We start from the raw sequence: 13989 nt of genomic DNA, 5'->3' as shown, positions 1-13989 counted from the left end.
GGCAGTTCTGCAGGGAGCGGACGGTCCTCGGGGGAAAAGAGAAGCACCCCGGACTTGAGGAGGGGGCGGGGAGGGAGAGCCAGAGGAGGCAGGTTCTGGACAGAAGGGGTGGGGGTGGGGGGAGGTAGAGAGGACGCGGACAAAGAAGGCGGCCGGCAGCCCAGCTGTTTTGAAAAATGCTTCCTGTTTCTTTAAAGGCGCTCGCGGCTCGGGCGGCCGGGGCTGGGGAGGCGGCGGCGGCGGCGGCGGGGGCTGCCTCCTCTCGGGGCGGCGGCGCTGACTGATCTCGCGAACTGGGCTTCTGTGTAAACTGAGGCTAAACAAACACAGATGGAGCGCAGCGGGCGTTCTCCAGAAATGCTGGCAAGGCGGCAGCGACTTCAGATGACACTCTGAGCGCTCCGGGAACGGACAGCCCGGCGGCTTCGCGGAGCCGGCGGCGCAGCTGCCCCGGGCGAGGGGGAGAAAGGGAGGGAGGAGGGCGGGCGCGAGAAGGGGGAGAGCCCGAGACTCCCAGGCGCTGAGCGCGGCGGCCGCCCGGGCAGAGCCGGCGCGCGGCGTGCAGAGCGAGCGCGGCGGGCGCGCGGCCCGGGCAGCCCCACGCCCCTGCCTCGCGCGCTGCCCGCGCCATGAAGCACATCCCGGTTCTCGAGGACGGGCCGTGGAAGACCGTGTGCGTGAAGGAGCTGAACGGCCTCAAGAAGCTCAAGAGGAAAGGCAAGGAGCCGGCGCGGCGCGCGAACGGCTATAAAACTTTCCGATTGGACTTGGAAGCGCCCGAGCACGGCGCCACCGCCACCAACGGGCTGCGCGACAGGACCCAGAGGCTGCAGCCGGTCGCGGCCCCGGTGCCAGCCCCGGTGGCGCCGGCTGTTCCCTCAGGTGGGGGCGCGGACCCGGCCGGGGAGCGCCGGGGCGCCCGGGCGCCGGAGGTCTCCGACGCGCGGAAACGCGGCTTCGCCCTGGGTGCAGTGGGGCCGGGACTCCCCACGCCGCCGCCACCGCCACCGCCACCGCCGCCACCGCCGCCTCCGGCGCCCCAGAGCCAAGTACCCGGGGGTTCCGAGGCGCAGCCGTTCCGGGAGCCCGGCCTCCGTCCCCGTATCTTGCTGTGCGCACCGCCTGCACGCCCCACGCCGTCGGCGCCCCCTGCGCCCCCGGAGTCTTCCGTGCGCCCCGCGCCCCCCGCGCGCCCCGGGGAAAGTTCTTACTCGTCAATTTCACACGTAATTTACAATAACCACCCGGATTCCTCCGCGTCGCCTAGGAAACGGCCGGGCGAAGCGACCACCGCTGCCTCGGAGATCAAAGCCCTGCAGCAGACCCGGAGGCTCCTAGCGAACGCCAGGGAGCGGACGCGGGTGCACACGATCAGTGCAGCCTTCGAGGCGCTCAGGAAGCAGGTACCGGCTCCCAGCCGCACACCCTCACTGCGCCCGGGGACGTTTGCTGGAGTGGGTGGGTGAGTGGCGGGGAGATTTTAGGGAGGATGAGGGTGTGTGTGAGGAGCGAGTTGTTCCCGCCCGGTCGGCCCCAGGGTCCAGACAGGTTTGAGCCCTCCTAGGGCAGTACCCTTTGCCACAGCGTTGATACGGATCTTAGCTTGCAAAGTGGGGGCAAAGGTTCGAGATCTCTGGCCCAGGCACGCCCTGCTTCTCCCCCCAGCCCCCGGGGCGACCCTTCTGCGCGTCTGACTTCAGCCCTCATAGTTCACTTTTATGGCAGCAAGTATTTGTCTTCCCGAGTCCCTTGGGCGCGGTGGGGAGTGGAGAGAGGGAATGTGGGAATCTGTCTCCAGCGAGGAAGCGGGGGCGGGGGGGGGACCCTTCCTCTTCAGGCATTTAGCGTGGTCTGGGTCTTGGGAGGCCTACGATGCTGCGGAGGGGTGGAACTGGTTTTGCCACCCCCTCTTCAGACCCTACCTCCTAGGAGGGATGCCTCTACACTCAGGCTGCTTCGGGGCCCTGCATCCAACCCCCTGGTATCCTTAAGGATCTGGGCTACAAGCCTGCGTCCCCTCCCCAAGGGCAGCTTCAGGAATTGGCTGGTGAGAGCCTTCTCAGGGGATACCCTCCGCTGCTGCGCTTCACCTCATGGTGAAGCAGGTAGGTCTACTGAGGGGACTGGTTAGTTGGGGGATCTGCAGAGCCTTGTTCTGGGGTGGGTCAGGGGCTTCTCAGTTTGGGGCTGGTGGGTGTTGCCTTCACCAGACAGCGTCCTCTAGGGGGATGGAGAAGAACATTTATCTGAGAATTACCGGTAATAGGGAGGGGCAGTTTTGCAATTACACTTTAAACAAGACTGGGACTGCCCTAGGGTTCTAGACTTCTGGTTTTCTTAGAGAGAAGGGAGATCTAAGAAGAAAGTAGTAAGTGCCCCCTGCCCGCACCCCCACAGGGAACGGGGAAGGATTAGGGGTGGATGTGACTGGTTTGGACAGTCAGGTTTTTGCTTACTGTACAGCTGACTTCCTGTGTGACTCCAGGAAAGTTACTCAACCTCTCTGGGCTTTAGCCAACAACAGAGTGTTTTAGAAAACATGATCTTCTTTTTGGATCCCACTCTGTTCTTCCTTCTGCGGGCGGGGTGGACAGGTGCATGTGTCCATCCATGGGAAGGGAATTGAGCTCCTGGGAGGAAAGAGGCTCTATGACTTGAGTCAAAGTGTCTTGCTTGGGTTTGGGTAAGATGCTTGGTCAGTGATGTGGCCAGCCACACCAGTTGGGACCCTGAGCAGTGGGCCCAGTGGAACATTCAGGCTTACCCTTGGGCAGCGGCTCTGTGTCTGAATGCCTACGGAGGGTGGCAACCCATAGAGCATCTTGCAACCTACCCCCAGGATAGAAGGATGACAGACTGGGCAGAAAGATGCCTGTCCACCTGCTTACCTTGCAACTAGGGAAACCTTGCAACTAGGGAAAGACTGGGGAGGCCACATGCCCAGGACATCACAGCTGGTGAGGAGCAGGGTAGGGCTGGCACCTAGGTCCTTTGACTACCAGTTCAGGGCCCCTTTTGTCCCTCTGATTGCCTCTTTCATTTCCGAGAAAGTATTCATGGTCTCTGTGTACTCAACTCAACTAAACGTCTCATTTACCCGGTGGCTTTTGCTTCCTTCAGTAATATTCCACCTTGCTTGATCTTAACATCCTGTCAGGTTGAATTACCCCATTTAATGGAATAGAAAACTGAGGCCTGGAGAAAGAAGGAAGGAGACTGGTCCAAGATCACCTAGTGGGTTAGGGAAGATGACAGCAGTTTCTGGAATGCCTGCCTGACCAAATGCTTCCCACAGTGCCATCTGTATCTGTCATGTTTATTAACGATCGGAAGCTGGTCTACCCATGACTGAGTCCAAGATGAGATTATTTAAATCCTGTTCTTTCACGTCCACGCTTTCTGTGGGGAAGTTCTACATAAGAAGGACAGATGCAGTGACATATATATGCCTATACACATGATCATTACACATGCCCAAGAGCACATACAAATACATGGTCACAGAGGTGCCTGCTCCTGTTTGTTTCCTCCCCGCTCAAACCACTCTGTCCCTTCCCCAGAAAGCTGCCAGGTCAGAGTGGGCATCTGCCTGCTGTTGGGAGGGAAGGAAATGTAGGTAGGGCACTTGTGATCTCAGAGCCAGGGGCTGAGGCCACACCCACAACAGCACCCATCCGATGGAGAAAATCCTCTGTCCCCCACACATAAGAGGTGCATGCGTGCACATGCATGCACACGTGCACTCTCACACACCCCAATCCAGACAGCCTGTAGCTCTGGATCTAGGCTCAAGTTTGACTGTTTGAAATGGGCCCTTGGCAAAGAAGGGAAAAGAAGGAGGATGGTTCTGCCTGAAATGAAGGCTTGGCCATCACAGCACCGAGATCAGTTCTGGGATTGTGGCTCTGGTCTGGGGTTTTGTTTCCCTGAGCAGCTAGCTTCCTGGTACAGTTAAAAGAGCACTGGGTGAGGAGTCCAGAGGCCAGGGTTTGAGTCGTGCCTCTGTTGCAAGCTTTCCGCGTAACCATGCAAATTCACTTTCCTTCTCTGGGCTTCAGTTGCTAAAGCTAGAAAATGGAGATAAGGCTTACCCCCCACATAGCTTCTTTGCAAAAAGCAAATGAAGAAAGGAATGGGGGCTGTAGGAGGAATGAACATTCCTTGAGCATTTATAGAGTCCTCAGTGCCAGGCAAGGCCTTGAGAGATGTGGAAATAAACATTCTGTAATCATTTTAATAACAATCATAGGAACTACCATTTATCAGAGGCTTGCTTTGTGGCAAGCACTGTGCTGGGCATGTTAGGTGTATTAGTTCATTTAATGAAATAGGTATAATTATTATCCTTCCCCCCCCCCACCGCCCCATTTCACAGATAAGTGAAGCTGAGGTTCAGAAAGCTTACCTAAGTCGGGCCGAGGTTGCGCACGTGGGGCCTCGTGGGTTTTGTAGCGCACGGCTCCTGGGCGTACCTCACTAGCTGTGGGGGTGCCGGGCCTCCTTGGCTTGGTGTAGTCACAGCCTGCAAAGCAGGTGCCACTGTCACTGTCGAGCCTGGATTCAAATAGGAGTCAGTGAGTCACTCCGATGCCCAGGCTTTTAAGAGCTCTTCTCTCAGCCTCTTGAATACCCCTGGCTGTCTGCCCTCAGCACCAGCCTCCTGAAGCCTTCTGTTTGGTCCAACCCACTCTGCTCTTAACCGGGAAGGGAGGAGGAGGGAGCTGTTTGGCCAAGGAAGTGCAGGTGGGGGAGAGGCCCTCTGGTCTGGTGAGGGGCTGGGGTGTGTGCGGGGCAGATGGTCAGGCCACACAGCACATGCCACCAGCCCAGCTGCGTACGGCCCTCCCGGCCGCCTCATGTGAAGGCCATGTGTGCACAGCTGGGCCTGGCCCATGTGCAGGGCTGCTCCAGGGCCAGGTGGGAGGGTGTCGAAAGGAAAGCCTGGCCTTGCTGGGTGTGGGTGGGGTGAGGGGAGAGGCCGGTGTTCTGGCCTTGGCCTCCTGGCAGCACCCTGGGACATCTGGTGTGTGCGCAGATTTCCTCTCTCCCCTCAAAATTTGAAGCCCCTCAGCCTTGACGGAGGAATGGCAGCCTTGCAGGGCAGAGGCCCGAGGTGGCACTGAGGAGCCCTCAGGGCCTGCTGAGCTGCCTCTGCAGGAAGAGGGTGCCAAGCAAATTGGGCCTGCGCCCCCTTCTCTGTTGCCCCAGAGTCTCCCAGGGGATCCTCACCGAGGGAACTCACGATGGACGGTGGGCGGGCACAGAGATGATGCCCCCAACCCTACCCTTCCCTCAGTCACAGACCCCATAGCATGCCAGGGGGCCATGACCCCACAGCAGCCAGGGCGCACCTCAGGGAATGGGGACAGGCCTGCCTCGGGGACTCCATCCACTCCTTACTGAGCCTCATTGCACTGGGGGAAGTGCCCTACCTGAGCCTGTTGTTGCGTGTCTCTATGGTCACCTTCCCAGGCCTGTCTGGCCCTGGGGCCACCGCTCGTAACTACTAAGACCCCGGTTCTCAGGGTCCAGCCTCAGGTTCTCTGGGCCGGAATCCCAGAGAAGGGATTTTAGAGAACCTATTTCGGTAGAACTTGACAAGGACCTTGAACAGCTCCGCACCAAGTGGCTTCACCCCAGGAAGCCAGCCCTCACTGACATGAGAGATTAGAGAAGAATTTCCAGTAGAATCAGGAGCTCAGCTGTGGGCCGTGAACACAGTGCTTTGGGAGCTCTGTGGGTCCAGGATCCCGACGGGCTTCCAGGAGGGCAGCCTGGGCAGGATCTAAAGTGGGGGACAGCTTTGAGCACTTTCCTGCATGTGCTGGTAGCTTCTTGGCGTTGTTTCTCTGTAGCGGCTTCCTGTATTTGCCTCCCGCCATCCCCTTCTCAGGTAGTGGGGACTCTGGTGATCATTTTGTTAGTAAGGAAGCTGAGATCCTTTAAGGTCATGGGACTGTCTAAGGTCACAGTGGACGGCCAAGAGTGGAGCCAGGAGAGAGTCTGGTTAGGGTGGGTGGGATGGAATGTTTGGGGGGCATATGGGATCTTGTCACAATCCCCAGACCTGGCCCTCTGAAGCTTAAAAATCCTTATGGGGTGAGCACAAGGCAGGTCCTTTTACTTTCCTAGAAGTTGGGCAATCTGTTAGGAATCGAAGGCAAGGGACCGTCCTGTCTCCTTTGCCCTGTGTCCTCTGACTAGGGGAGCAGAGCGCTGTTGAGGGGGTCCTCTGCAGGTGGTGGGGTGGCTGGTCATGCACAAAGGCTAAAGTCCCATGGGATGATCAGTCCAGACCTCTCCATCCCCAGCTCAGAAGGGTGGGCTGCCTATCCCCCGACCTTTGGTTGTAAAGGCTTATCCAAATCCACAAGCAGTTGCTTCCAGCTAGTTGGAAAGAGCCCAGCTAAGGCATCCAATGCTTCTCTGTAGAGTGGAAGAGATCATTTCTACCTCACTGGGCTGTTTAAAGATAAATACAGGCATTGTGTTAAAAATACCCTTAGTAGATCCCAATAAACAGCCGGGGGTGGCCTGGTCCCAACAATCACGTAGGGTACCCAGGTATTGTTGTTCTCACTCTCCAGATGAGGGAATCGAAGGCACCTCCCAAAGTCACTGGCAGGTGCCTGCAGTTCAGACCAGCTCTTTCCACCCTTCCTCCACTTCCCAGAACTAGGACCTGCTGCCAGACTCTTATTTTGTGAGGGCTAGGCCAGAACTGGGCTTCTGGGGCCACGGGGCTGCATCCTGGGGCATGGACACCAGGAGGATCTGGAATTAACCAGGTGAGCCCAGGAGCACCTCCCACCCAGGGGAGGGGAAGGAGAAGGAGTGAGCCGCCCAAAAGGTGCCCTTGGCGTCCTACATATGGCCACTTGTGCTGGGGGGAGCCTGGGGAGCTCAGTGGCCATGAACCTTCCTTGGGTACTCGACAGACAAGCTCCTGGCTTAGCTTCAGGTCTTAGCTGAGTGTCTACCTCTCTGTATCTTCATGTGCAGAATGGGATAAGAGTCTTTATTTTGGGGGAAGGTTTTAAATGGGACAGATTACCTGTGAATAGCTACCGTAATGTCAGATATACCACTCGGGCCCGATAGATGGTTTCCTTGTCAGATCTGGATTTGGATAGAAGCAATGGGACAGAGTGACAAAACTGGCCTGGAACCTGGACTGGAGCCCCTAGGTTGGCCTTGGCCTCATCTGTTATTCTGTAATCCTGCAATGACCCTGGATCCCCACACGCAGATCCTTCCCGAGATCCCTGGTCCCCACTGGCAGGAAAGCCCATCTGTTCAGGGGCCAAGGGCTCAATGAGCTGGGTGACTGCCCGCATGGCCCCTGGGTGAACACACCAGTAGGGACCTGTGTCACAGAGCTGCGCCCAGTGCCCAGGGGCCTCTGGCAGGTAGGCACTCCCTCCTGGGAGCAGAGAAGGCAGAGGTGCTGGGCTGGCTCTTGAGACACCCCCCTCCCCTATGCCAGGACTCCCGGGAACCTTTCTGTCCCACAGACCTTGTTTATTTGTTCAGGCTGATAAGCAGGATTCTCTGGACTCTGGTCGGGAACAGGCAAAGTGCATTGTTCTGCTGGCTTTTCTTGGATGGGTTTGGAGCCACAGCGAGGACTGGGGGGTGGGAGTTGGGGGGGTACTGCACAGGAGTCTGCATTCTCTCTGTCACCAACCTGCCCCTCCTTTGGTTTCCTAGTCTGGTGAGGGTCAACTCCTTGGCTGCTGGAAGATTTTAAAAGGGGACAGCAAACCTTGCCTCTGGTGTGGGTGCCATTTCAGGACCCCCACTGGTGGGGGGGGCGTGATGAACAGGCATCGTGTCCTGGCTCCAGGGCACGTGTCCTGCGTCTAACCTGCTCTGGAGCCCCTCTTTGGAGACATTCTGCAGCCCCAATCGTAAGGACTCGCTGACTTGTATCAGGCCTTACTGTATGCAGTGTGCCTATCGCTGCGGTGAGGGCAGTCGTGTTAGCAAATGAAGAGGAAGCCAGCCCTTGGAAAGGTGAGGTCCGTCGCCCCGGGGTCTGCTAGCCTGGGAGAGCTATAGAGCAGGAGGTGAGCCCAGATGGCTAAAAGGTATGTGTGCTTAAGCTCTACACTGAAGAGCTAAATCTTCATCCTCCGAGAGAAGAAAGGGTTTTGAACACATTTCTAAACATTCTGGAGCCCCCTGGTGAACATGGAGGTAGATCATTCATTTATTCATTCATTCTCTCATTGAACAAACCCTTTGGAGGGCCTATTAGGTGCAAGACCTGTGCTAGGCCCTGCAGACGTGAGCCTCCCCCCATCAGCTCACAGGGAGACTGGCCATTAAATGAGTCACAATAATCAGGAGTTAAGGACAGTTGGGGGGCTATTAGAGCACTGTTAAGGGCAGGTGTCCACTCCAGCACTCCTCCCCTTGTCCCCTGGTTTAGGGTTGGGAGGGGAAGGTCAGAGAGAGCTCCTGGACAAAGTGAGAACAAAGTGGATGATGCATTTAGGGCCCCATCTGAGGTGACTGTCTTATTCATGCTTTCTCAGTTTCTGCACCAGTGACAGGTCGGGCCGGGCAGTTCCATGCGGTGGGGGCCTTAGAGGACCCTGTGCATTGCAGGATGTTTAGCAGCGTCCCTGGCCTCTATCCAGCAGGGGCCAGTACCATCCTCCCTCCCCTGCTCCCCAATACTGACAGTTAAGAATGTCTGCAGATATTGCCAACAGTCCCCCGAGGGACAGAATCATCTGCAGTTGAGAACCATTGGCCCAAAACAGGGCCTGGTATATGGGGGATACTCACCAAATACTTGTTGAGTGGACCTGCTGGGGCGACCCACTCTGCAGGATGGGGTTAATGGGTACCAGAGTCGGTGGTAGGGGTGGATGCTGGGTCTAGATCTGGAATGCCAGAGAGAGGAGAAGGAAACTGGAGCCCTGGGGGCTGGGTGAGCGGTACATCAGAGGAGTGGTATAGACTGTGTCGGTTTGCCCCCATCAGATGGACGTTGTGGGGTCATTTCCACATCTCAGCTCAGAGCTCAGCTGTCGTCTTCATTGTTTTTTGCTCGCATGCACGGTACAAACATTGGCGGACAGTGTTCGAAAGTTGGACGCTCTGTCTCTTCACCCCGTACAAACCCCTGTGCAATTAGTGAGCGTCTGCTTGGCGATGAGTCACTGACAAGCATGTCAAGTCTGGTTGGGACTGTAAATATTTATGATGCACCTGTTGCATGCCCAGCAGCACCGCAGGTCCAGAGGGCATAAGGAAAAAGAGAAAAGAAAAAGGAAGCCCTCCCAGCTAAGCACTGGCACGTTCCTTCTTGTATGTTCCCAGAGTCCTGGGTACCTGACTCTTTTATGACATCTCTCTTGAGTGTGAGTTCTCTGAAGTCAGGAATCAAGTTTTTATTTGTAGTTGGACCCCTGCGTGTCCAGCAAAACAAGGGTTGCTGAATGAGTGAGTGAATGGAGTATCAGAGCTGAAAAATCTGAGACTCCTTCTTAGGGAGGGTGGGGGACAGAGCTCTGTCATGGTGGGAACTCACATGCTTCATTCCTTTTGCCTTGTGGGCGTGAGCTGAGCCTCAGTTTCTTCCCCTACACAGTGGGAACGTGGATGTCTCCCGGAGTTTGTGAGTGGACGAGTTGAGATGCGTGCGGGAAAACAGTGGGTGCTTTGAACAGAAAATAGAATACTGGTCAAGGGATTCGACAGGCCACCTCTGCTCCCCGGCGGTCCCCTCTCGGGCAGCAGGACATCATTGTGAGTGGCCCCGTTTGCCTGGCCAGGGTGCCCTGCTGGGCTGTGCTCAGTGCAGAGCCCCCGGCAGCCCCTCCTGATGCCTTCTCAACCCCCAGGTGCCGTGTTACTCCTACGGGCAGAAGCTGTCCAAACTGGCCATCCTGAGGATCGCCTGTAACTACATCCTGTCCCTGGCGCGGCTGGCTGATCTCGACTACAGTGCCGACCACAGCAACCTCAGCTTCTCCGAGTGCGTGCAGCGCTGCACCCGGACCCTGCAGGCTGAGGGACGCGCCAAGAAGCGCAAGGTACGTGCCAGCCACGCAGGCAGCAGTCTCCGGAGGGGGTCGGGAGAGGTGGGAACGGAAGTCGGGGCATCCCACTCTCCCCCAGGCTTCTGAAGGGGCCAGCAAGATGAGCCTCCTAGAGGTTTGCTGGGAGTCGCTCCCTGGGATCATGGGGGTGACCCTATTCCTGGTCCTGGGGCTGGCGGGTACCTTGCACAGGCACCCTCGGCCTGGGTTTGCTCCCTTCATGTGGGAGATGGTGTATCTGAGGCTCTGTCTGGTTTTTTGTGCTCTGGCGCTGATGTGCCCAGGTGGCCCCTGATAGATGTTGTATCAGAAGGAACCAGAACGAGATCCTCTGAGCAGGGTCACAGACCAGGAGAGCCCTTCGGCATGTTTGGGAGTATGGCTTGGCCTGTGCATTACCTGAGGCCGTGCATTAAGGCGAGTGATGTTTGTCATTCGTTCATTCATTCTGGAGAGATTTGTTGATTGCCAACCATGTACCATGCATATTGGGCAGGGATATAAAGGTGACAAACGTGGTCCCAGTCCCCATGAAGCTCCCAGGCTGGCCAGAGTGGCCCTTCTGCCAGTGGATTTGGGTGGTACCGTATGGCAAGGTGGCCTCGGAAGTCTGTGCTAAGGGCAGCAGAAGGCCCGGCAGAGGAAGGACAGCTTACCTGTCCTGCCCAAGGGAGTTTGAGAGGGCATCTTGGTCTGGTCCCTCGATCTGGGACCGGAAGGACAACCAGGAGGTCACCAGGAAGATGAAGCAGGGCACAGCATCCGAACCAGCCCGTAGCAAGCTTGATGGGTTTGGAGAAACATGTGCAGGGGGAAGCGTGGTGAGCACAGCTATGGTCCCCGAATGGCCTGTGCCCCCAGCCGTCCCACTTGGGGGTCAGTGCCAGGCAGTACTGAGCAAGGCTTATGGCAGCCCCCTGGATCTCTGTTCCTATGAGGGGAAGAGTCATAGAAGGCAGGACCCAGCCTGTGTCCATGAGGTGGGTGGAGCTGGGAGAGACGCCTGGCCCCCTGGGCATCCAGGGATAGAGAGGGTCGGAGAGCCAGGTGACTGGCATCCTCCATTCTTCCTGGCCTGCCTCTCCCTCTCATCCCTGACATTCCTCCCCCCAGCCCCCCTCCCCCTCCAGCAGGCTCCTCTCTGGGTCCTCCATGTTTCCCAGAGGCCTCTGGGCCCTGAGCCAGGGAGGCCCCCCATGGACTCTCCTGCCTCCGCCGGGGAGGGCCCCGCACGTCCTCCCCACCAGCCAGCCACGGCCGCTGCCACGGTAATTGGACGTTGCATTCCTGGGAGTGATTTAACGTGGACCAATTAGATGAAATCCTCGTCAAGCGGGTGAGAGAGGAAGCGCCACTGGCTACTGGCAGGGCGGCTTTCCTCTGGAAAGTGACACGGGTACATTAAGGGCTGATTGATGGCTCCATGCAGGGCTCTGTGACAAAGGAGGTTTATAAACTCTGGGTGAACTTCCCGTGGCATTTGGGCGGCCCGGAGGTGTGGATGGGCAGGGTGGGCAGGCGCCGTTTGCTCCCAATCCACCCCTCAGCCCCTCACCTCCCCCCGCACATCCCCCCTCATGTGCCGAGACAGGAGCACTGACCCTTCCCTTCCCTGTTCCTTGATTGGGGCAGATAGAGTCCTGGGCTGGGGAGGACGGAAGGGGAGTGGGGTGAAGAAGATGCCCAGCAGAGATGAGCTTTTGGCTCCGCCTGAAATCCTTTCAGGTCTAAGACACCTTAGAGACCATCTGGTCCAACTCCCCATTGCCCCGATTGGGAGACTGAGGTGGCAGATTGTGGTTCGGGGCATCCAAGTCCCTCCTCACCACCTACCAGCTGTGTCATCTTGGACCCATTTCTCCACCTCTTCGAGCCTTGGTTCTGTCGCTGATAAGTGGGCATGGTGGGAACGTCATCAGTGATTTCTCAGGCCCTTTCCAGCCTCCGTGCCCAAGTGGCGGTCTTGCCTTTCCTCGGAAGAGCAGGGGGTATCCTGTGTCCCCTCCTGCTGGGTGGCTGTCCCAGGGGCTGTGCCTGCAGTCAGCACTGCCAGGAGGACGTAGATGGACAGGGTCCTGGAGGTGCCGGGACATACGATGACTTGTCCAGTCCCAGTGTTCTGCCCTGGCAGGCTGGGGGTTCACGGGGCCACCCTGTTTCTGTGGCTTATGCTTTCCTGCATGTCTGTCACCGTGCAGGTTGGTGAGTCCTGAGGTGTCCTCAGGGAGGGCCCAGTGACCTGCCCAGTGGCCCTGAGTGGCTGGGGCAGGCCACCATTCTGTTAACCGGAACCAGGGGGGCTGGTGTCCCTGGAGATTCACTTGATGATTCATTCATTCAATGTTTATTGAGCATGTGCAGTGAGCTCTGCACTGGGGCTTGACCCTCCATAGTCCCTGTAGACAGAGTGGATGGATTGAGGGCTCAGATTGAGCCCCTGTCCCCCCCTCCCCTGTGGCCACTGAGGGTTTGGGGATGGGAGTGAGCCAGGCTTACATCCTAAGGAGAGAGAGGGAAAGCAAAGAAGGGAAGAAACTAGAGAACGCATGCCAGTGTAAGTGAGTGGCTCAAAGGAAGTCCTCTGTAAATGGCAGCTGTGACGGGGGTGACCCTCACCAGTGTGACTGATGATCTCACAGTGCATGTGTCCCCAAGAGGCCGGGTGACCCTTTCTCAGGACACCTCTGTGAGAGACTGTGCGCAGCGTCCTCTGAGATCCCTTGTAGTTCTAACGAGTTGCCTTGACGGCCCCCCCAGACCTGTGTTAAGAATGGGATTTAAAGTGAATCCAGCCCCCCCACCTCCTGCCAGGCCTCAGGTGCCCCCTTTTGCCCATCTCAGCCCTTCCCTGCCAGGGCCAGAGACCTGCATCCCTTGACCCATGGGTCCTCTGTCTCTGGGCCTCACAGGACACAACTTCGAGGGTTCAGAGCCTCGTTTGGAAGCCAGGGTCATGCAGAGAGGCCTGTGTCGGAGGCCGGAGGCCGCCCAGCCCGGGGATGGGGGCGGGGGCGGGGGTGGGGGGGGTTGTCATGGAGGAGGGGTAGATGGGCCCTAGAGAGCTCAGTTCTGACTCTGTCTGTAGTTGGAGATAGCGCACGCTAAGCACCTGGCTCTGGGCCATGTTTCTGCAGCTCCTGTTTTTAAAGCAGCAACTCCTGGGAGCTTCGGAGGAGGAGGAGGAGAAAGAGGAAGAACAGCAGGACTGGTTCACACCTGGGCTGGGGCGGGGGTGGGGTGGGGGTGGGGGCTAACCAGACCTGCAGAATAAGAAAGGACCGATTTCCCACAATCCAGGGTGCCCCTTTCCAGCGACTTTAACCTCTGGAGTAATAATCAGAGTAAACTAACGGCTACAAACATTGACAGCGTAATTTTAACCCTGGTGCTAAATGGCCAGCAAGTCTGTTCCCTCGGGGTTGCTTGCAGGCCATTTGGGGATGGGGAGAGAAAAAATGTCATGATGCACTGAGTTCAGGGCTATTCCGGAAGCGTGGGCAGTGATTAGGGGATTAGGGCCCCCTGGGGCTGTGCCAGCTGGGGGGAGGCTGGGGGGAGGCTGGCTCTGCAAGGCTGGGAGGTTGCTCCTTACCCTATGGGTGCTCTGTCCCGGAGGAAGCGCTGAGGCTGGTGTAGCTCCGTCAGACTTACGTCTTCCCTCTTTTCCTGCTGCTTTCTAGACAGGGGAGGCTCTTCCTGGTGATGGCAGGTCCCATCTCATGTGCGGACTTCCGTAGCTCTGGTGTTGGGGACAAGCTGAGGTGTACATTGGTTGTGGGTTGGGGGTCACTGGGAGCCAAGGATGTTTCGAGGGGCCCCTTACTGTCTGAGCGGCTGAGCCCAGGCCTTGGACAGGACCTGGTGGCTCCTGCTGTGTATGTGGACCGTGCCCAAGCCCCAGAGCTCGTGAGGCAGAGTCTCAAGAGCTCCTGCT

General features: G+C 57.7%; 1 protein-coding gene across 3 annotated transcripts in view; it reads left to right on the top strand.

The window, feature by feature from the left end:
• Window positions 1-580: 580 nt before the first annotated feature.
• ATOH8 (atonal bHLH transcription factor 8) overlaps window positions 581-13989 on the top strand; it is a 31385-nt gene continuing 17976 nt past the window's right edge. For 2 of the 3 annotated variants that reach the window (XM_032410537.1, XM_032410536.1), the window contains exons 1-2: window positions 581-1403; window positions 9858-10049. In XM_032410537.1, coding sequence (XP_032266428.1) covers window positions 630-1403; window positions 9858-10049 — 966 coding nt within the window. In that variant the 5' untranslated portion in view covers window positions 581-629. Of the gene's footprint in view, window positions 1404-9857; window positions 10303-13989 lie in introns of those variants that run through there. The other variant, XM_032410535.1, reaches the window with a different exon arrangement.

The sequence above is a fragment of the Phoca vitulina genome, unplaced genomic scaffold (assembly GCF_004348235.1).
Source record: "Phoca vitulina isolate PV1807 unplaced genomic scaffold, GSC_HSeal_1.0 scaffold12, whole genome shotgun sequence".
Taxonomy (NCBI): Eukaryota; Metazoa; Chordata; class Mammalia; order Carnivora; family Phocidae; genus Phoca; species Phoca vitulina.
Note: the sequence above shows the minus strand (reverse complement) of the source record. Positions and strands in the feature narration are given on the sequence as shown.